The sequence below is a fragment of the Canis lupus genome, chromosome 8, assembly GCF_003254725.2.
Source record: "Canis lupus dingo isolate Sandy chromosome 8, ASM325472v2, whole genome shotgun sequence".
Classification (NCBI taxonomy): Eukaryota; Metazoa; Chordata; class Mammalia; order Carnivora; family Canidae; genus Canis; species Canis lupus.
The window spans coordinates 53,428,886-53,451,960 of NC_064250.1; the positions used below are offsets into that span (position 1 = coordinate 53,428,886).

Below are 23,075 nucleotides of genomic sequence, written 5' to 3' on the forward strand. Positions count from 1 at the left end.
TTTGGGTGCAATTGTAAATGGGATTGACTCCTTAATTTCTCTTTCTTCAGTCTCATTGTTAGTGTATAGAAATGCCATTGATTTCTGGGCACTGATTTTGTATCCTGCCACGCTACCGAATTGCTGTATGAGTTCTAGCAATCTTGGGGTGGAGGCTTTTGGGTTTTCTATGTACAGTATCATGTCATCTGCAAAGAGGGAGAGTTTGACTTCTTCTTTGCCAATTTGAATGCCTTTAATGTCTTTTTGTTGTCTGATTGCTGAGGCTAGGACTTCCAGTACTATGTTGAATAGCAGTGGTGAGAGTGGACATCCCTGTCGTGTTCCTGATCTTAGGGGAAAGACTCCCAGTGCTTCCCCATTGAGAATGATATTTGCTGTGGCTTTTCATAGAATGAAACTAGACCACTCTCTTTCACCATACACAAAGATAAACTCAAAATGGATGAAAGATCTAAATATGAGACAAGATTCCATCAAAATCCTAGAGGAGAACACAGGCAACACCCTTTTTGAACTCGGCCACAGTAACTTCTTGCAAGATACATCCATGAAGGCAAAAGAAACAAAAGCAAAAATGAACTATTGGGATTCATCAAGATAAGAAGCTTTTGCACAGCAAAGGATACAGTCAACAAAACTAAAAGACAACCTACAGAATGGGAGAAGATATTTGCAAATGATGTATCAGATAAAGGGCTAGTTTCCAAGATCTATAAAGAACTTCTTAAACTCAACACCAAAGAAACAAACAATCCAATCATGAAATGTGCAAAAGACATGAACAGAAATCTCACAGAGGAAGACATAGACATGGCCAACCTGCACATGAGAAAATGCTCTGCATCACTTGCCATCAGGGAAATACAAATCAAAACCACAATGAGATACCACCTCACACCAGTGAGAATGGGGAAAATTAACAAGGCAGGAAACCACAAATGTTGGAGAGGATGCGGAGAAAGGGGAACCCTCCTACACTGTTGGTGGGAATGTGAACTGGTGCAGCCACTCTGGAAAACTGTGTGGAGGTTCCTCAAAGAGTTAAAAATAGACCTGCCCTATGACCCAGCAATTGCACTGTTGGGGATTTACCCCAAAGATACAGATGTAATGAAACGCCGGGACACCTGCACCCCGATGTTTATAACAATAGCCACACTGTGGAAGGAGCCTCCGTGTCCATCGAAAGATGAATGAATAAAGAAGATGTGGTTTATGTATACAATGGAATATTACTCACCCATTAGAAATGACAAATACCCACCATTTGCTTCAACATGGATGGAACTGGAGGGTATTATGCTGAGTGAAATAAGTCAATCGGAGAAGGACAAACATTATATGTTCTCATTCATTTGGGGAATATAAATAATAGTGAAAGGGAATATAAGGGAAGGGAGAAGAAATGGGTAGGAAATATCAGAAAGGGAGACAGAACATAAAGACTCCTAACTCTGGGAAACGAACTAGGGGTGATGGAAGGGGAGGAGGGCAGGGGGTGGGGGTGAATGGGTGACGGGCACTGAGGGGGGCACTTGACGGTATGAGCACGGGGTATTTTTCTGTATGTTGGCAAATTGAACACCAATAAAAAATAAATTTATTATTAAAAAATAAATAAATAAAGTCAGCAATAGGCTGGAAGTAAAAGGTTGGAAAAAGAAAAAAAAAATGAAAAAAGAAAAAAAGAAAAAGCATTTACACCAAACACTCCTTTCTGATATCTGGACCATGTTAATGGTTCTTCTATCAAAAAAAAAAATGCGTTATGTTCTATAGTTATTCATCTGCTATATCTAAAAGGATTCTTTGTGTGTTTTTAATGGATCTGAATGCTAACAACTTTTCTCTTAAAGTGATTCATCTTCTCATTTCATGTGTTCATTTGCCCTAGCATAAAAGTTATGCTAAAGCAAGAAAATTGCTTCATTGATTATCATAGCAATTTGTTGAGCAGGCTATTAGAACATGTTTATCCTGAAGGCTTGTTCCTATTTACTGGATTGAAACCAGTAGGCATAGGAAATTTTACTTCCATTATAATTGCCACCAAGCCAATTTCATGCAGTCTAAATCCTGATTAAAATTTTACAGATCAAAAAAAAAAAAAGTTACAAATCTCAGCATACCACTTCTATTCCTAGCAAAGATGGAGTAGCAGAAACCAGATATACCCTCCCACCAGAATCAAACAAACAAAAAAAAAAGCAGGTAAAATATATGAAGTGATGCTTTTTAAAACAGTAAACGTCAGACAAAAAAGGATAATGATCCCTGAGAGACAGGAAACAAATAAGATTAGCCTTAGAATTGACAGAACTTACTGCCTTGAATTTCCAGGCTATGGCGTCAGGAAAAGGAAGCCAGGCAGAGTCCAGTGCATGCTCGGAATGAAGGAAATAGAGCTGAGAATCTGGAAAGCCCAATGTACCTGGAGTCTGCACGACAGAAACTGGAGAGAAGAGAGCTACATAGAGAGAAAACTCCAGAGAACTACGAAGGATCTCCATGGAGTATTCTGCAAGGTAAACATCTTCATATGCATGTGAAGAAACTGAAGCTAGAGAAAGAAGCATCTAACAGGATTGGAGGGGAAAGTACCTGTCTGTCACACAGGAGCAGGAATAGTGACTATTCCCAACAGCTGGACTGACACGGTTCACTATTCATGGACCATTAGACAGAAAAGTCTTGGCTAAGGAATGGGGAATATCTAGCGATAGATCAAATGCTACTCTGGTCCCACCTAAAAAAATCAAACTGTTTCCAAGTAATATAACCACATCTGGTAACAAATATTAAGAATATTTATATGTGGGCAAATAATCCAGCACCAAAAGGAGTAAAATTTACAATACCTACCATCCAAACAAAGATTATCAGGCACGCCAAAAAGGAAAATGCAACTCTTTTTAAGAAGAAAGATAAACCAATCTAAACTGACCCAGAACTAACAAAAATGTTAAAATTACCAAACAAGAACATTTTTGTGGGTGGAATTGTCTCCCCTAGAAAGATGTCTTGAAGTTTTATTACCTGGTACTTGTGAATGTGACCTTATTTAGAAATAGAGTCTTTGTAGACAATCAAGTTGAATTGGGTAAAAATCAATTGAGGTTCACCCTAATCCAATGACTGATGTCCTTATATGAAGAAGGAATTTTGGCCATAGAGACATGCAGAGAGAGCATCTTGTGATGACAGAGAAGAGATTGGAGTGATGGAAGCCAAGAGACATCAAGGATTGTTGGCAACCATCAGAAGCTGGAAGAGGTAAGGAAGGATCCTCCCCTAGAGCCTTCACATAGAGCATTTACCAGACCACATCTTGATTTTGGACTCCTACCCTCCAAAACTAGTAGGGAATTATTTTTCTGCTGTTTTAAGCCATCAAGCTTGTGATACTTTGTTACAACATAAACAAATACAGACACCAAAATAGTGTTTTATATGTTCAAGAAGTTACATAGACACAGGGAAAACATGAAAAAGGCTTAACTTGAAATTATAGATATGAAAATGTTACCTAAGATGAAGTTTATACTGATTGGATTAGTGGCATGTCAAATATTTCAGGGAAAAAAAAAGATTTTGAAGATATAGGAAAAGAAACTATGGAAAGTGAAAAACAGAAAAAGAAATTTTCTTTTGAAAAAAATGAAAAAATATCAATGAGCTCTTTGTAAAACAACTGTAAGCAACCCAATATAAGTGTAATAATCAATACTCAAAAGAGTGGAGAGAGATAAGGGGATAGAAGAAATAGAAATAATGGCTAAAAAATTTCCAAGTTTTGTGAAAACTTTAAATACACAAATCCAAGAACCTCAAAATACTGCACAAGAAATATGAAGAAAAATACACCAAGGTACATGGTAATCAACCAGCGGTAAAGTAAGTCTTAAAAGCAGGCTGAGGGAGAAGAAAAAAATTGTGTTACAAAAGAACAAAGAAACTTATGACAAAAATTCATCATTGGAAACAATGCAAGAAACTAAACAATGGAACAATATTTTTTAGATTCTGAAAATGAAATCTTTGTTTCTTTAAGTAGCAATGATATGCTTTTAAAAAGAAGGCAAGATTAATACTTTTTCAGACACACAAAAGCTGAAATCATTCATAACCAGCAGATCTGTACTGAAAGAAATGTTAATGAAAGTCTTTTAGTATTTAAATTCCTTGAAAAGGTAATTGGCTATCTTAACAAATAATAATGTATTATGGGGCTCATAATTTATGTGTAGGTAAAATGCAGGGCAGAAGCATAAATGGAAGTCAAGTTCTTAGATCATACAAAAAGTGGTGTAATATCAACTGAAGGTAGACTATAATAACTTAAAATGTATACTATAAACCCTAAAACAGCTGCTATGATAACCAAAGAGTTATAGCTAAGTCAATAAAGATAAAGTAGAATGATGAAAGTTTTTGAACTAATCCAAAAGGAGATTTTAAAAGGAGAAAAAGATTCAAACAAACAAACAAGTGGGACAAATAGAAAACTAATAGCAAGAATATGGACCTAAACTTATTATCAGTTATGATATCATATGGAAATGATCTATACAAAATAAAAGGTAGAGATTGTCAGATTGAAAGCAAACCTAACTCTATGGTATATATAAGAAATGCATTTCAAATATAAAGACGTAGAGAGGTTAAAATAGGGATGCCTGCACGGCTTAGTTGGTTAAGTAGCTGCCTTTGGCTCAGGTCATGACCCCAAGGTCCTGGGATGGAGCTCTGCTCAGGGCTTCCTGCTCAGTGGGGAGTCTGCTTCTCTTTCTCCCTCTGCCCATCCTCCTCTTTCTCCTCCTTGTCCTCCCCCTTCCCTTGCTTGTGCCAATGCTCTCAAATAAATAAGTAAAATCTTTTTAAAAAAGAAGTTAAAATAAGAATATAGAAAAACAATAGCATGGTAATGATAAGCAAAAGAAAGGTGGATTGACTCTATCAATAAGTAGATTAAAGAACAAAGGATATCACAAAAAATAAAGAAGTCCATAATCTTAACAATGTTAATAATGACAAGGCATCAATATACCAAGAAAATAACAGAGTTCTAAACATCTATATACATGTAAACAAAATGTGAAAATACATGAAGCAAGAACTGACAAATGCAATGGAAAAAAAGAAAAATCCTCAATATAGTAAAAAAAATTTCAGTACCCACATTTCATAATTGACATAATAAGTAGATAAACCATAAAAAATAAGTAAGACTTGAACATTATCAACAATTTGACCTATTGACATTTACAGAATGTATGCTTTGACAACAGCAGGATACATTTTTTTCTAAATGTATATTGATCACTTGATCAAAATAGACCACATTCTGAGTCACAAGTGTCACTAAATTTAAACGTTTTCAAGTCATAAAAACTGTATTTTTCCTCTAAGTGGAACATTTTTAGAAATCAATAACAGAACAACATCTGGAAAATCCCCAAATATTTGGAAACTCACACACTTCTAAATAACCCATGAATCAAAGAAGAGATTTTTAAAAATTAGAAAGTGTATTAAGCTGAAGGAAAATAAATTTACAAGATATCAAAATTTATGAGATATCGCTAAAGTAGTACTTATAGGGAAAATATATAGCACAATATATCCTTAATATTATCAAAGAAAAAAGACTCAAATCAATACCTTCAGCTTTCAAATTAAGAAGGACAGGGGCACCTAAGTGTCTCAGTCTATTAAGCATCTGGCTCTTGATCTCAGCTCAGGTCTTGATCTCAGGGTCATGAGTTCAAACCCTGTTTGGATTTCAGCTGGGTGTGGAGCCTACTTAAAGAAAAGAAAAGAGAAAAGAAGCTAGGACAAATCCAACCTAATGGATGCCCCCCCCCAAAAAAATAGCAAAAGAAAAAAGGGAAAGAAAGAAAAGAAAACCAATAAAGATCAGAGCATGTATCAATGAAATAGAGCATGGAAAAGCAATATAGAATCTATGGACAAAAAGCTGCTTCTTTGAGAACATTAATAAGTTTTAAATTATTGGCATAAATATGTCCATAATATTCTCTCGTCATCCTCTTCATAGCTGTATACTATGTTCTAATGTCAACTCTCTCATACCTGAAATGGGTCCTGTGTGTCTTTTTTTCTTTCATTTCTGATTAGCACACCTAGAGCTTCTATTTGGATGAGGATGGGACATCAGAAAGAGACAGGCAATAAATGAGTAAACTAAGCAATAACAATAACCAGTGATAAGTGGTTTGGTGACAATGAAATGAGGTGATATGACGGGGGGAGTCACTAGACAGGATTTTCAGAAGACACCTTTCTGAGGCAGGGATATTTAAAGCAAGATTTGAATAATGTGAAGATCTAAGGGCAGATTGTTCCAGCATAGATTTCCAGACACAACAAATCCTAGAGGTTAAAATATATATATAATATATATAATAAACTCATCTTGTTCCAGGTCCAGCAACGTGATGGTAGGGACTGGCTGGACCTTGAATGGTTGAAATCCGCAAACTTTAGCCTCCAGGTCAAATTCTGCCCCGTGCCTGTTTTGGTACAGCCTATATAAGCTAAGAATGGCTTTTATATTTGTAGAGGGTTGTGCAAAAAAATAAAAATAAAAAAGAGAGAGAGAGAAGGAGGAGGAGACAACGTGACAAAGATCCTCTGTGGCCCACAAAGCCTGAAAATATTTACTATATGGTTCTTTACAGAAAAAGTTTACCAGCCTCGACAGTAGGACCTTACTAGTTAGGTTAAAGAGTTTACATACATTTTCTCTTAAAAAAAAAAATTATTTCCCTTTTTTTTTTTTAGAAGAGTGTTCCATTGTATGGGTGTATCACTGTCATCCATTACATAGCCAATGGAATTTGGGCTTGTTTCCATTTGGGGGTGATCATTAATAAAAGCCTATATACATTTTACACACATATACAATATGTGTATATATCCCCTTAACCTATAATCTAAGATCTAGAGCATAATCCCTACGAGTTCTTTCCTGTCTTTTTTCTGATCAAGGTCTAATCGTTGTTCGGATTTCCATCTCTTGTCCCTGTCCCAGAAGAACATATAAACGGAATCACGCAGTATGTGAGGAGCTGAGCCTCTCTTTACTCCAAGGAGAATTAGTAAGCAACCAAAGACCTCGAAGAGGAAAATTGGGACAATCTAATTTACTCTTTTAAAGATTGATTGATTGATTGATTGATTGATTGATTTACTCATTCATGAAAGACAGAGGGTGGGGCGGGGGCAGAGACACCGGCAGAGGGAGAAGCAGGCCCCATGCAGGGAGCCCGACCTGGGACTCGACCCTGGGTCTCCAGGATCACGCCCTGGGCTGAACCGCTGAGCCACCCCGGGATCCCCCCCGGTTTATTCTTTTAAGTCATCTTTTTGGCTACTGCGCGAAGATTGATAAGTGGATGATAGTGTGCCATCTTCGGGATGGAGGGACGAGGTGGGGGCAGAATGTGGCTCAGTAAAACTCCCGGGCCGACCAGAATCGACGTGGGACCAGTCCCGACGTGGGACTCGATCCCGGATCCCCAGGATCAGGCCCTGGGCTGAAGGCGGCGCTAAGCGGCTGAGCCACCCGGGCTGCGGGACAAGCCGGGTTGGGCGTCGCGGTCCAGCGCCGAGGCGTCCTGCAGTTCGCGGCTCGGCCCAGCAGGTGGCCCCAGAGCGCAGCTCCCGAGTCCGAGGCTGCCCCGCGAGCCCCGCGCCGCCCGGCGTCCCCGCGCCACGGTCTCTGTGCAGGCGGCGGGCGCCCCGCGCCCCAGGTGCACGCTGAGGTCCGCGGGCGACGAGGAGCGGCCCGGGTGCACGCTGAGGCCCGCGGCCGCACTCCGGCTGGCCCGCCTGCCGCCTCCCGCCCCCCTTCTGAGGCTTCTGAGGCCGGGAGGAGCTGCAGTTCTGCAGGACCCCCGCCCCCCGCCCCCCGTCCGCCCCGGGACAGCCCAGCCGCGGGGACTTGCTCCGTCTGCGGTGCGTGCAGGTGGTCCGGGCAGGCGCTGCCACGGGAGGCTCCCCACGGGAGGAGGCGGGGCGCTGGGTCCGAACTAGGCTCTGCGGAGAAGTCCTGGCAGGAGCGCGCGGGGCAGGTTGCAAAGCAGAAGGGACAGCCCGGACTGGCGTTGAGGCTCAGGGAACCGACGGAGCGGGCTGCGTGGCTCGGGGCCCGGAGCGTGAAGCAATTAGGCTTGTTTGGGCGGAGAGTTGCCCAGGGAAACCGAACACTTAAGAGCCACTTCTTTGCGCTCTCCAGCCTGCTCTTGGGTGCTGGAGTCAGAGCCCCGGCGAGCGCGCTCCCTCCTCCCTCCCACGCTCCCTCTGCCCTTCAGTCTGCGGGAACCAGGCGCAGAGGGGCCCAGACGACCGTGGAGGATGAAGAAATAGCCTTGGGACCCTTGGAAAATGAGGCCGCCGCCCCTGCTGCACCTGGCGCTGCTTCTCGCCCTGCCCAGGAGCCTGGGGGGGAAGGGGTGTCCTTCTCCCCCCTGTGAGTGCCACCAGGAGGATGACTTCAGAGTCACCTGCAAGGATATCCACCGCATCCCCACCCTACCACCCAGCACGCAGACTCTGTGAGTACCTGGGGGAGGAGAGGGTAGGATCCAGAGGCAAGGGCAGCCGCAAAGGTGGACAGAAGTGCACCAGACGAGCTTGAGAGTAGGCCAAAGGCGTGTGTGTGTGTGTGTGTGTGTGTGTGTGTGTGTGTGTGTAATGAGTAAAAACTCAATTTCCCAAATTTGGGATTGCTGACACCCCAGTTACTCCTAACACAAGAAAAGGTAACAAAACTTTGGTACAAGTTGAAAGTGAGAGTTGTCCTTCCTCAAGAGCTGCTGTTCTTCACGTTGCCTAGGCCCAGCTGAATCTGGCCTTCACTTCAGGTATTAATCACATTAATAGCAACTCAAGAATTGACCTCTAAGGCAGAGGCCCTGCCTTTTTTTTTTTTTTTAAGATTTTGTTTATTATTTATTTATTCATGGGAGACGGAGACAGAGAGACAGAGACAGAGACACAGGCAGAAGGAGAAGAAGGCTCCATGCAGGGAGCCCCCAACGTGGGACTCCATCCCGGGGCCCCAAGATCAGGCCCTGGGCTGAAGGCGGTGCTAAACCGCTGAGCCACCCAGGCTGCCTGGGCCCTGCCTTTCAACTCTGAATTCCTCACACCCAGCACAAGACCTGGAATAGGTTAGTGCTCAAGCCGAAGCCTGTTGAATGAATAAATGAACACATGAATATGCTAGTCTCAGATTGTCCATTGTGTGACAAGGAGAAAAAAAAACCAGAGACATCACTTCTTCAAAGGCTGCTTGAAAGGGGACAAAACTTCAAGTCATGGAAGGAAGATGTGGCTCTGACCGTGGAAGGGAACGTGGAGTCATCCTGTGTATGGTTCCACCAAATGTTGAGGAGAAAGGATAATATTGGAGGCAGAGCAATGAGGGCAATGAATGAGGAGGGAGGAAACCTGCATTGTCTTCATCCCTCTCTCATCAACTGTGAAATCAGGTGAGATCATTTATTTGGGAGGACCCAGGATTCCTTCTGGGTAAAAGAGAGGATTCAAACAGGTGCATTCTGATGTCTGTGATGCAAGTCAGGGGATCCACTGAATCACAAAGAGGAAGAACTGGATAAAGACAGTAGTGGGGAGAATGTGACCCTGAAATTAATGGGGGGCCAGAGGAGGGATGGTGTTCTGAGGAATGAACTTATTCTGAGATATGGAAGAGAAATTGATGAAAAGCATGAGTGAAATGGCATGCTAATTTAGACAGTGGCCACAGACACCTGCAATAGTGGCAAAGTGACTTTCAAATCTTTGCCGGAGGGTGGGGGGTGAGTGCAGTGGAACTCTTTTGACAAAGGAAAGCTTATGAGAGAAGTCAAGTATGTAAAGCTAGCAATTATGTTGTGCTTATTGCTGTCCCCAGCACCTTACACGAACTCACCCACTGACTCCTCACAAAATCCAGCTGAGTAGATAATTTTACGATTCCCATTCTATAGGTGGGGAAACTGAGGCACAAAAAGTGAGGCAATTTGTTCAATGTCATGCAGTTTGTAAGTTGTGGTGCCAAGATTTGAAATAGCACAGAGCTGCATTCTGAAACACTCTGTTCCAGATGAAAGCAAATCTCACCCAGCATTTCCCCAGTATGGTCAGAAGAAAGAAAGTAAGAAAAGAAAAGCAAGAGAAGGAAGAGAGAAAATATGTAGAAACTAAGAAAAGGAGGTTGGGGGAGGAAGGAGAAAACCAGAAAGGCGGAGGGAAGGAAAAAAGAGGATGGGAGGAAGGGAGGGAGGACAAAAAGACTATATCTAGGGTATAGGGGGCATTTCCTGCTGAAATAAACCAGATCTTTGTCATTAAAAACCTGTTCTGAGTAGTAACCACTTTCTGAAACTCGATGCTGTGTAACCACTGCCTAGCTGTTTTACAAATTATTATGGTGCTGAGAGCATTTTTTCCTAAGCCTTATCTTCTATCCATGTATTATGGTGCTGAAAGGTAAACATATTATCCCTTTCTGCATTACTCATACACTTGCCTCGTGGTCTGGTAGATGGATGGGAGAGAGCTACACTGTTTGTGGTTCTCACTGAAACAGTGGTTCTGAATCTTCTTCTCCACTCTCCCCCACCAAGGGAGTATGATTCACTCTCATTACAACAGTGGTTCTGAATGTAGGAAGTAAGGGAGAACTGCTATACCTATTCTCCAGTGGAACATTCTAGAATCTTTGATATGTGGTTAGTTTAAAAAAAAAAATTCCTCCTGAGAATTACTGATTTAAAGGAAATTAAATGAAGCCAGTAGAATAAAACTAAAAATTTAAATGTTGGCATATAATTGTAGATCATATTACCTCAATACCAAGGGTAGCAAGATGGACCCATTACTCTCATTCAGAGAATTGCCATTTGTTACCTGTGTGCACAAGAGGACCATCCCTTCTCTGAATGAGGAGGATGGGGTTTGACAGTCTTTCTGGATTTATGTGGATTCTTCTTCAAGAACGTGCTGCCTTGTTTTGTCTTGTCCTTTGACCTACCTGCTTTCAGGTTCATGATGGTGACAATCACTACTTCCACCCCCTCCAACTCCTTCCAACTCCCGTGGAATGGTGGTTTGTCCATCACACACTTTTGTTCCTTCAGAAATGTTTCTAAAGGAGATGTTGAGGCTATTCTTGTTTTCAGGTTCTGAATTTTGCTTCCACTGTTTGTGTTCTGCATCCGTGGTTCTAACTGATGGACCAGCCCAGTGTTTTCTAAACTGAAGGTATCCACTCACCATCTTCAGCATTTTTGCCCTATCTGTGCTCCACCTGTGCTATTACTCACTCGGTATCTTTAAGCAACTCACTTCTTTAATGGAAATAAACTTATTTAGAAAGCTTATATCATGACTATAAATGGGAAATTAGCATGACTTGCTATAAAAAGGAGGTAATCCAGAAAGCTAAATACATTGGAAACACAAATGTAATTATATTCTAGCTCAAGACTATTGCCTGTGAATGCTCTAAGCCTGAGGCTGACTTTCTTTTGTTAAAAGGAAAGAAAGATAAGTGTTAGAGAAATATTAAAGAGATACCAACTCAACATGCTGTCCTTGATGGTATCAGAAAAATTGAAAACCATAGAAAAGGGAATCACTTGTTCATTGTGATTCAATATTATTTAATGCCATGTGGGTATTCCACCTAAAGCAATCTCATGCCATACCTGTTTTCCATGCTTAGGGAAATGTGGATTTATCCCATATTTCACAACTGTTTTAGTCACAATCAGGTTCATGACCTGAATAACATTTGATTTCCAACCTAAAGCTTTAGCACCCACATGCTTGCCAAACACACCCCAATATATTGTGCCTTACGAGGATGGCATCACTTCATGCTTCTAGACTCCATGATTTATTCTCTTTTTATTCTCTGTGTGTATGACTCAAGGTTTTTGATGGAAAGTAACAGGAAACCCAGTCTGTCTAGCTTAAGGAGGGAATAAATGTTCTGAAACAATAACATGTAATTTACAGAATCATTGTAGATTCAGGCTTTCAAAGTAAGCCAAGGCCCAGGGCAGGCAGGGAGTTGGAGCCATAGCCAACCATCTGGTTGGAACAACTCCATAGACAACATCACAACCACAGCCACTGGACATCTGTGGTGATGGGCACCTCGTTCTGTAGCTGCTGTCTGTGTGCAGCCATCAGTAATTTCTCAACTGTTCCTGCCACTTTTTTTTTAATTGGTGTTCAAATGCCAACATATAGAATAACACCCAGTGCTCATCCCATCAAGTGCCCCCCCTCAGTGCCCATCACCCATCACGCAGTCACCCCCATCCCCTGCTCACCTCCCTTTCTACCACCCCTTGTTTGTTTCCCAGAGTTTGTTCCTGCCACTTTGAATCACCAGCCAGAAAGTGATATCCATGATGGGAACATCTGTCTGCCATAGGTTACTTGCTGTGTCCTAGCTGCTAGGGTGGAGTAGGAGGAGGAAGGTTCCTTTTCTTTTACTTTTGGTGTCGATAGTGAAATCAGTAAAGAACTGGGTCTTTCTATGATAGCACACACATAATGGGGAATTTCCCACAAAAGAGGGGCTATATCCCCTCAACATTGCTTATCACTTCCTTCATCCTGCAAATATTTACAAGTATTGGCTATGTTCCAGGCACTGTGCTGATGCTCTAGATTTGGTGGGGAATGACATCAACATGTCCCTGTCCTCAGAGATCTTACCATCTAGTGTGGAAGCTGACTATTAATCAAATAATCACATAAATATATCATTCTGTAAATATGTTGAGATTATACTTGGTAGGGATGGGGGTGGGGACTGACTTAAACTTGGGCTCAGGGTAGGTTTTGAGCTACATTCTGAAGCAGTAGAATTTGGGCAGAAGGAGTTTCAGGTGTGGAGGTGGAGGGCAAGAAAATGGTGCTCCAGAGGATGGAACTGCTCATTTGAAGAGTGTTGAAGAATTCTAACCTGAATAGTGAAAGAGTTCTATTTATTCACTTAGAAAAAAGGTACTGATGATCAACAAAATATGTTACTACTTTCTTTGTAAAGCAATACAGGTCAAGGTGAATTCTTATGTCAGTGGAGGCAGCCTTTAAGCCAAAAAAAAAAAAAAAAAAAAAGACTTATTGAGTAATGACTGGTTTTAAAGACAAATATTTGATTCATTAAAGTAATAAATGTAACGACTAGTTCTTTTTTGAGTTTTCCATGCGTTTACTATTTTATTTAGGAATTTAAAATTAATTATAATAATTACTTCAAGGAAGATTTTACAATTTAATATTTTAATAAATTAGTTACTAAAAAATAGCACAAGTACAAATTTAATATATTTTCTTTTAAAGCCTTTGAATGTGCTTTCCAAGTACTCAGAAAGTTCTAGAAAATCTATTAAATTAAGCATTATAAGTGCCAGGAATCCTAAGTATTTTAGAATCCCAGGGCTATTTATAGGGGCAGGAGAGTAAAGTGTACTCTTTCTGAAGTGAGATCATCTTGGTTGAATGCCTTGCTCTACCATTTCCTAGGCATGCTTTTGGGAATATAGAACAGGGAAAATATTTTTCCTTTTATTCTTCTAAATCCTGGTAACAACAACAACAACAAAAAGATTAACAGCAGAAAATCATACAATTTATTTAACATAAGTTTTGTGCGACATGGAATGAGGACCCAAAGGTCCTTCTAAGGAAATGAAGACCCAAGGAAGTGATTAAACTTGAATTTTTTTTTAAGATTTTATTTATTTATTCATGAGGGACATACAGAGAGAGGCAGAGACATAGAGGGAAAAGCAGGCTGCCTGCGGGGAGTCTGATGCGGGACTGGGTCCCAGGACCCCAGGATCATGACTTGAGCCAAAAGCAGATGCTCAACTGCTGAGCCACCCAGGCATCCCTCAACCTGAATGTTTTTACATTAGGTTTGATAAAGATTCGGAAGTCATGGAACAATGTGATAGGACAAGAAGAGGGGATGAGCTAAGTGTAGAAAAGTGGGAGACACAATAAGTTCAGACCCTTCAAATTCCTATTATCCTCCTTTTGTCTTTGAGATAAAGATGCTCCTTTCCTCTGGGTATAGGGAAGACACCCCTCATGTGAGGACCTTGTCCTCTAGAGCAAGGTCCTGTCTGCACCTGCTAGTTCCCAGTTCCCCCAGCTTGAAATATTCAGTATGCCAAGGTGTCCTGTTTTGAAGCAGTATGTTCTGAACCCCATCAGGAATATTACCTACTTGCTCTGTACTTCAGTTTCTTCATCTGTAAAATAAGGATAATTATAATACCTGCCTCATTCAATCGCTAGGAGGTATAAATGAGTTAATGGTGTTAAAAGATAATTTTCAAAGAAAAGTAAAATCATGATTCTCCTACAGCGATAAATTGAACACATCAAAGATTTTATTTAACTTTATATACTTATTTAACTCTAAAATATTTATTTAATTCTAAACCCTACAGTGTTTTAATTTCCTAAGGCTGCCATAACAGAGTACCACAACAGAGTGGCTTAAAACACCAGAATTTTATTCTCTCACAGTTTTGGAAGCTTAAAGTCTGAAATCAAGATGCTGACAAGGCTATGCTACCCTGACATGTTTGAGGAAAGAATCCTTCTTTGTCACTTCTTAGCTTCCAATGACTGATTGCCATCCTTGGTTTTCCTTGGATTGTAGTGGCAGGATTCCAGTCTCTTGTCTCTTTATTTGCATGGCCTTCTCTGTGTGTCTGTCTCTGTGTGTCCTCCCCTCTCCTTACAAGGATACCAGTCATTGGGTATAGGGCACACCCTAATGGAGGATGGCTTCTACATAACTAATTATACCTACAAAGACCCTATTTCCAAATAAGGTCATATTCTGAGGTCCAGGTGGATGTGAATGGGGGGGGCACTATTCAACCCACTACAGCGAAGAAATTGTAAAATGTTGCAATTATGTCTAAAAAGAATCTACAAAATTAAAAATTATAGATGAGGAATATTGAAGTGAATGTGCTAATGGAGGCAAAAGTGACTTCTTTTATAGCCAGGGGATGGGGTAGAGTCACTTGAAGCTCTACCAGACAGGACAGAATTTGCCATGTCTACAGACAAAATTCTTTTGCATTGCTATCAATTATCTGCAATCTATAGAACTGTAAAAGAACTCCCATAGAATCAGATTCAGAATCTTGAAAGAATGCGCTCTAGTCAATGGAGAATTTTTCACTGAAGCATAATTTTTTCCCCTAGGTTACATACAAAATGCCTAAAATGGTTACCAGCTTCCAGTAAACACTTTACAAATAAATTCAGTAAAACATAATTTCCTTTTCAACTTAAATCACAGGTTGAAATAAATTACTCAATTATACATTTTAAATTGAAATTGCATGGCCAATCTATTAGATATTCCAGTAGGCTAAGTTTAAATAACACAAATACTGAAAATATCAAATATATATTGACTGTTCTGAGGGTTTTTTTTTAAAGATTTATTTATTTTAGAGAGAGGGAGGGGCAGAGAGAGAATCTCCAGCAGACTCCCTGCTGAGCACGGAGCCTAACTCAGAGCAACATCTCACCATCTTGAGATCATGAGCTGAGCTGAAATCAAGAGAGATGCTTAATAGACTGAGCTACCCAGCACCCTACTGACTATTCCTAAACTCAATGCAAATTAATACTATGGGTCCGATTTAGATTTTCATTTCCATTTTTAATTCTAAATTTTTCCAACCTAAAAGATATTTATTCATTGAGCAAGCTGGGCTCTCCCCCACCACTTATGAACTGCAGTTCTTGACGGTACCATCCACTGGCTTCCTAGGTTCCTTATAGTTAGGGTTTCCCTATCTAAAAGGAGCTTCCTCTTATACCTATTATCCAGGTGTAATTAATAGCTTTTTTCATTCCCAAAGCTGTCTCAAATTGGAGAATAAATTACTAATACGTCTTACTAATAGACCACTGAGTCCAGAGGCCCATGGGACATGTTGGAACATTCTGGGCTTTATTTGGTGTCCTCATAACCGAGAGTCAATAACTTAAGCAGGGGTTGGTCTTTTGGTATCACCTCAAAATCTGCAATCCCCGCATAGACGGTAGTGAATGTCCTTCGTAGTGTCAACCACATTTTGTATTTGTTTGGCTCTCTTACAATACTTGTGTCTTCCCTTCTGGTTTATTCCAGGAGCAACCTAACAGGACTCCTGCTTCTACCTTTGCCCTCCACAGACTAGTCTTCACACAGCAACTGGAGAAATATTTTTAAATGTATGTCAGGTCATGTCGCTCCTTTGCTCAGAACCTTCCAGCAGGCTTCCTAGTTATCTCAAGTCAAAAACCAAAGCACTTACAGTGGTCCCAAAGGCCCTATATGGTTCAGGCCTTCTTTATTTTTCTTTTTATTTCTTACTACTCTCACTCATAATTCAGCTTTTAGTCCATTGGCCTCCTTGCTGTTCCTCACACTCATCAGGCTTTCCACATTAGGTTCCTCCCCGTACCTCAAACCTTATTTTCCCAGATGTCCCCATGGCTAATCCTCTCACCTCCTTCAGGTTTTTGTTCAAATGTTACCTTCTCAATAAGGCTTTAATAATAATTCTATTTAAAATATAGCACTCCTGGGGCACCTGGATGGCTCAGTCTGCCTTTGGCTCAGGTCATGATCTTGGAGTCCCACGATGAGCACTGTGTCGGGCTCCCTGCTCAGCAAGGAGTCTGCTTCCCTCTGCCTCTACACCTCCCCCCAGCTCATTCTCTCTCTCTCTTTCTGACAACAGTGTCTTTCAAATAAATAAATGAAATCTTAAACAAATAAAAGAAAAATAATATTTAGCATTCCTGCTTTAAAAAACAAATCTGTAGTACTTGGCACCTTCTTATATATGACATAATTTGTTTGTTCTTATGTTTCATATTTGTGTCTTTCCCCAAAGGGCAAGGATTTTGTTTTGGTTTGATATTGTTGTTTGCATTGTTCAATTATGTATCCCAAGTGCCCAGAAGGAGCCTGGCATATGACTGGTAGCCAATAAATATTTGTTCAATAAATGAATGCATGGATTAGGGTCTCCAGAGCAATGTTATATCATTCCATTGGGTTCTTCATACTCTTTCATTCTTTTTCAAAGTCCTTGAGTTTTATTGCCCTGTTAAGGTGGATGAAATTCTGCCTTTGTTTAATATTTTTCCTGGCCCCATTAGATTTTTAGACACTATAATGACATCTAATGGGGTTCCACATCTCTCACTACCTATCTGACCCTACATTTACACTACTAAAACCATGTTCAAGATGCTCCTTTGTACAGCCACCTCCAAGAAATTAATTCCACCAGTGCTTCCTAAACTTTCCAAGTGTAGTGTCTTTAAGGAAGAGGAAAATGGAAGAGGGCCCCCAGAATATCTGAGACAAAGCAATCCAGAGCAAGCAGGACATTCCTTTGAAGTCTCTCATTTTATTTTTTTTAAATTTAACTTCAAAAAATTAGTGAGAATTTTGAACTCTTTTCCACTATGTAGCTTTTTCAGGTGGCTTCATATATAACGTTCCAGAATATTTGCTCATGCCTGTAAGATAATGCAGCTCCATTTGAATATCCTGGTAATTTAACTCAAGTGACAGTGTAGAGAATGGCAGCCACAGAAAGAGGCCAGTAAGGTGCTTTTAGAGGCAGTGCTATGTGTGCTTAGGAACTCAGATTCAACAATCAGACCTGCTCGGCAGAGTCCAAGCCCACTCTGTCCTAATCTCAGACACTTGGATCCAGAATATCTAGTTATTTCACCTGTATGAACAAGCCCTGGCTGTCCTGGAGTATGAGTCTGTTTTCTTATATCATCTCTGATGAAGTACTAGACAGAGAAAACTAATTCATAATACTTAAAACATACTGTTAAATGAGTGAATTTTATTTGGATTTATCAATTGAAATAGTTTTTTCCCTCCAGAGCTAAGAAATTGTTAACTTTCAACTGATCTATTTGATTATTTTAATATTTCCTTTTTTTTTAAGATTTTGTTTATTTATTCATGATAGAGAGAGAGAGAGAGAGGCAGAGACACAGGCAGAGGGAGAAGCAGGCTCCATGCCGGGAGCCCGACGTGGGACTTGATCCCAGGACTCCAGGATCACGCCAAACTGCTGAGCCACCCAGGGATCCCCTAATATTTCCTTATTATACAAAGTATGTTAATTACTAACCCTTCAGATTAAGATTTGTTAACTGGAAGTTCATGGCCTTTCTTGGGGGTCCATGGTTGTCTTCCTGGAAATCTGCAGTTAAATGAAAATTTGTATACAAGTACATCAGGGCACTGCTGAGAGATTGTGTAACTTTCCTCAGATTATTAAAGGTATCCTTGACCACCCCCAAAATTAAGAAATTATGTTTTGGAATAATTTGACTTTTTTTGTGTGACAAGGGTACATTGGTATTAACTATAACTTAATCTTTTTATTTTATTACAAATAACACTAAAATAAATCAAAACTTCCTGACCTTTGATATTTTTTCTCCTGAATACATTACTATGATTACTTTTTCATACTTAGCACTTGTCTATCCTATGAATAGGCTCTTCATACAGAAACTCACTAAATGTGTCTATTCTTCAAGTCAGTAATTTAAAAGCAGATTTTTACAAGTGTCTAATGCTTTATATCTGACATTCTACCAACACTATTTCTATTCTCCCTGACTTGGTTTGGTATGCTTAATTATTCTTTTGCCTTTTATTACTGCAATTAAATAATTGAAGGAAGTTTTAAGTATGGGAAAAATGGTTCCATTTGTTCAGAGCTACAAATTAGATTTTAAAGTGTTCCATTTTGATGTCAGACTCTACTTACTTTGCTTTATCTAGTATGAATCCTAAAGAATATGTAGGGTGTTCCAAAGCAGGCACTTGTGATTTTTAGGCATCTTATAAATGTTCTCTTACATAGAGTGACATGTTAATCTGCCCTGGATTTTTCTAGTACAGCTCTATTTAAAATATTTTGCCATCAGAACATTCCAGAAATTCAAATATTTTATCATCATCATTTTCACTAAACTTCCCACACCCCTTTTGCACCTGGAAAGAGCTCCCTGCATCCCAGTTTTTCTTTCAAAAACACGATCTCTGTATTTATATGATACATGAAGCTTTTGGCTGACATTTTTGCAGGCATTAGCTTAATTTTACCCACACCCGAGTATTATCGTAATTACTCAACTCCAGAGAGGGATTGAAATTGTCTTTTCTTATTGCCAGCTACTGTCACTTTATATTTTGTTATTTCAATCCTCTTATGAGCTGGGAAACTAGAAGGCTAACTTTAGGGAAAGGATCTGTACATGACAATAAATAAAGGATCTAAAGGGAGGGCACAAATGAGGGGCTCTCCTGTGACGAGGTCTTTAGTGGGCTTTGTGGTTGCTCTATTTCCCTCTTAATACCCTTTCCAATTATTTCTGAGTATGTGGCCATGATTCAAAGATTTGTAATGACAGGAAATCTTACTCTAGACAGGTGGTGTTTTGCTGTGGTTACTGTTTGTTCTTTTCTTCATTTTTTAACCAATATTTACTGATCACCTAATATATGCAAGAACTATTCTAGGTATTGGAAAGATATAATAAATGAATAATAAATGACCTCCTTGATCTTACATTCTAGCAGGGGGAAATAGCTAAAAAAATTAATAATGAAACATAGAATATCAGATGATGATAAATATAATGGAGAAAAATAAAGGAAGGGACAGGGAGAAGGAAGGCTGGAGTTGCATTTTAGATGGTCAGAGAAGACCTTGCTGAGAAAGTGACATTTGACTAAAGACCCAAAGAAGTCAAAAACACTAAGCCAGACTGACATCTGTGGGTAGGGAGAAAAAATTCTGAATAAATTCAAAAACCTAGAGTCAGGGGGGACATGGGAGCAACATGCTCCCATGTTTAAGTGACAAGGAGAAAAATGTGCCTGAAGCAAAGAAGGTTGTAGGAAATGAGATCACAGTAGTTATGGGAGACAGAGCATCTTGTACTTTGTAGATAATTATAAGGCATTAACACATGTAAATATATGTGTTATATAATAAATATAAAATACTATAAATATATAAATGTAAAAGGATATGTTATATATATATATATATTTAAGGATTTTATTTATTTAGTCATAGAGACAGAGAGAGGCAGAGACACAGGCCCCATGCAGAGAGCCTGACATGGGACTCGATCCAGGGTCTCCAGGATCACGCCCTGGGCTGCAGGCGGCGCTAAACCGCTGCGCCACGGGGGGCTACCCTATATATTTTTTTTCTGATGAGGTAAGAAGCTATTAAGGATTTTGAGCCCCACCCAGTTGCATGAACTGACCTACATTTTACTAGGAGCACTCAGGCTCCTATATTTGTTAATGAGGTGAAAAATGACAAGAGCTCCAACAAGCTTACTACCAGGGAAGGTGGTGAGAAGTGCTAGAGTCTTGGATTTATGATAAAAGCAAACCTGACAGGATTTTCTCACAGAGTATGTGGAGTCTGAGTGAAAGAAGGGTAGAAGCAGTCCAGTGTAATCAAACTGTCATCAATTAACTGGCTGTTCTTTTTAAGGAAATTTACCTTATCAATGGTATAGTATAGGGTTCCCCTGCTGGTAGTTTGGTCATTCACAAAGGCCCTGATGAAATTTGATGAAAAGGAACCTATCTTGGGCTTCCATCCCTGTCACCCATGGCCATTTTATTCATGCCCGTTGCACCAGCACTGGGTGACATCTACAGAATAAGTCATCCTGTACCCATGGTTGTTGAAAATCATCTTTGTGGTAACACTGAAAAAAATCTCCTTAGAAGAATCCAACATCCCTTTCAATCAGTGGATTTCTGGTTTCAGAACTACGAAGTTCTTTCAGAAATCTGCATCTTAAGTTGATGAAATAGTTACTTTTGATGTAATTGAAACACAGTCCCAGAGTTAAGAATTTGCCATAACCTTAATTTTTAGGTTGAATTAATGCCTCGATACCAGAAAAATAAACTATAAACTATAATTACAAAAACATCTAGTTCCTTAGAGTATTTTGGATTTCTGAAAATTGCCATGATTATCTCTTAAGAATTATTCATCTGTTATTTCTATTACATAATAACAGTTTGAGCTATAATATGAATTAAATGGGTTTTTGTACTGCCTTAAAAATCTGTCACTGTTGGTTTCTTGTTGTTGATGTTGTTGTTTAGCTTAATTATGTACTGCATCAACTCTGTGTCCAGCCCCATGCAATATGTTTTCATATATGGTATCTCACTTGGGACTCATACATCTCTGTTTGACTCTACTTGAGATGAGGAATCTGAGACACAGAAATGTCATCTCTCTTATCTTTTATGTCACAGCTAGTAAATGAGAGTATTCAAACTCAGGTCCCCTAGCTCCAAATCCAAGGCTCTCTCTTCTATTCTATAGTAGCTGTCTTCCTAAATCTGGTCTCTTCCCCTCCTGTTTCTTCCTTCCCTCCCATCCTCTTCCTCAATTGATATGAAATTCATACAGGGTACCATTCAGTGGTATTTAGTACATTCACAGTGTTGTACAACCATCACCTCTAGTTCCAAACCATCAGGAGATTGTACTGATCACCCAGTCACTCCCCATTCTCTCTCCTCCCATGCCCCCTGGAAATCACTAATCTGCTTGCTGCTCTGTCTCCATGGATATACCTATTCTGTATATTTTATATAAATGTAATCATACATGTGACCTGTGTGCCTGGCTCCTTTCACTTAGCATAATGATTTCATGTTTCATCCACATTGCCTGAATAAAAGGAATGTGGGCTGTCAGACAAGTGCCCTGCTGGGAAAATATATGTAAACAGGCCAAGCTTTATGTACTTTCAGGATTTTTCAAGCAGGTTCATTTCCAGCATCTTGGTGTAGAGAGTAGTCCCACTCCATGTCTAAATGCCTTACACTTAGATATAACTATTGGAAAGCCAAAAATGTCCATAGTTATTCCCAGAAGCTTAGAGCTACAAAACTCTTTCCCATGTCAAAAGGTTTTGAGAGTACCCATCTTATGAAGGAGAATGTTTCAGCCAGCTGGCTGAGCAACACCGTGCACTTATCCCTTGTGGATCCCATGGCAATCTTAGTCAACACTTCTAGAAAGAAGTGACTAAAAGCAATGCATTAGCCATTATCCAGAACTCTTTTACCCTTTTACGAGCCAATACTAATGCAAAGGCTTTTCTCCGTTATAGGCAAGCTACAAAACTCAAACAATATCCCATTTGTAATGGCATTTATTATAATAATATTGGCTTCTATATATCTTCACTTAACAATTTAACCAATATGCCAATAAAGAAAATTTGCTGAGAACAAATAAAAGGTCAAATGAAAAAAAAAAAGATTATTCTTCACCCGAGGTTTACTAGAGCTCACTTCTCAGCTATTTCTTCCCAAACCATTCTGGAACTTGGAGATAGAAGATGTGTGGCCAAATTCTAGCTCTCCACCAACTCACTGTGTGGGAGAATCTGTTTCCTCAATTCACAGGATGAACAAACTAGTAAGATCTATTATGCCCACATATGGAGTAGTTAGTTATGAGGATTATGTGAGGTAAAGCTACTATCGGTCTGTGAAATAGCTGGTTACCAGAATGAAGCCTGATCAAAGCTGACCAGTATCACAAATGCAGTAGTGAGTCTGAGAGCCTGTGAGACCTGGTCTGATTTAACTGTTCGTGTGGGGATTATATTGATTTGGAGAGGACATGCTTCCATCAGAGACCATTCAGCAGCTGTTTGGCTTGAGGATTATGCAGCTTTATTAAGACCAAACACTTGTCCACTGTGTAAAATGCACATTTTAAATATTTGTAAGATTGCTTATCTTCTTCCGGAGATATTCATCCCTGGGGAGTTATTGTCAGTAGGGTAAAGTGACCGAAATTCTAGCTGGGGATGTTGCGGGGGGGTCGGTTTCCATCCCAATAGGGACCATAAATCTGTAAGGATCTATCTGTTCTGTGTCA

The 23,075-nt window shown here is 39.9% G+C and overlaps 1 protein-coding gene across 3 annotated transcripts in view; it reads left to right on the forward strand.

The window, feature by feature from the left end:
• The first annotated feature begins 8,079 nt into the window (after window positions 1-8,079).
• TSHR (thyroid stimulating hormone receptor) overlaps window positions 8,080-23,075 on the forward strand; it is a 153,187-nt gene continuing 138,191 nt past the window's right edge. Inside the window, exon 1 of one of the 3 annotated variants that reach the window (XM_035720018.2) lies at window positions 8,080-8,582. In XM_035720018.2, the coding sequence (XP_035575911.1) occupies window positions 8,413-8,582 (170 nt within the window). In that variant the 5' untranslated portion in view covers window positions 8,080-8,412. The remainder of the gene's footprint in view (window positions 8,583-23,075) is intronic. The other 2 variants (XM_049113368.1, XM_025443529.3) reach the window with 2 other exon arrangements.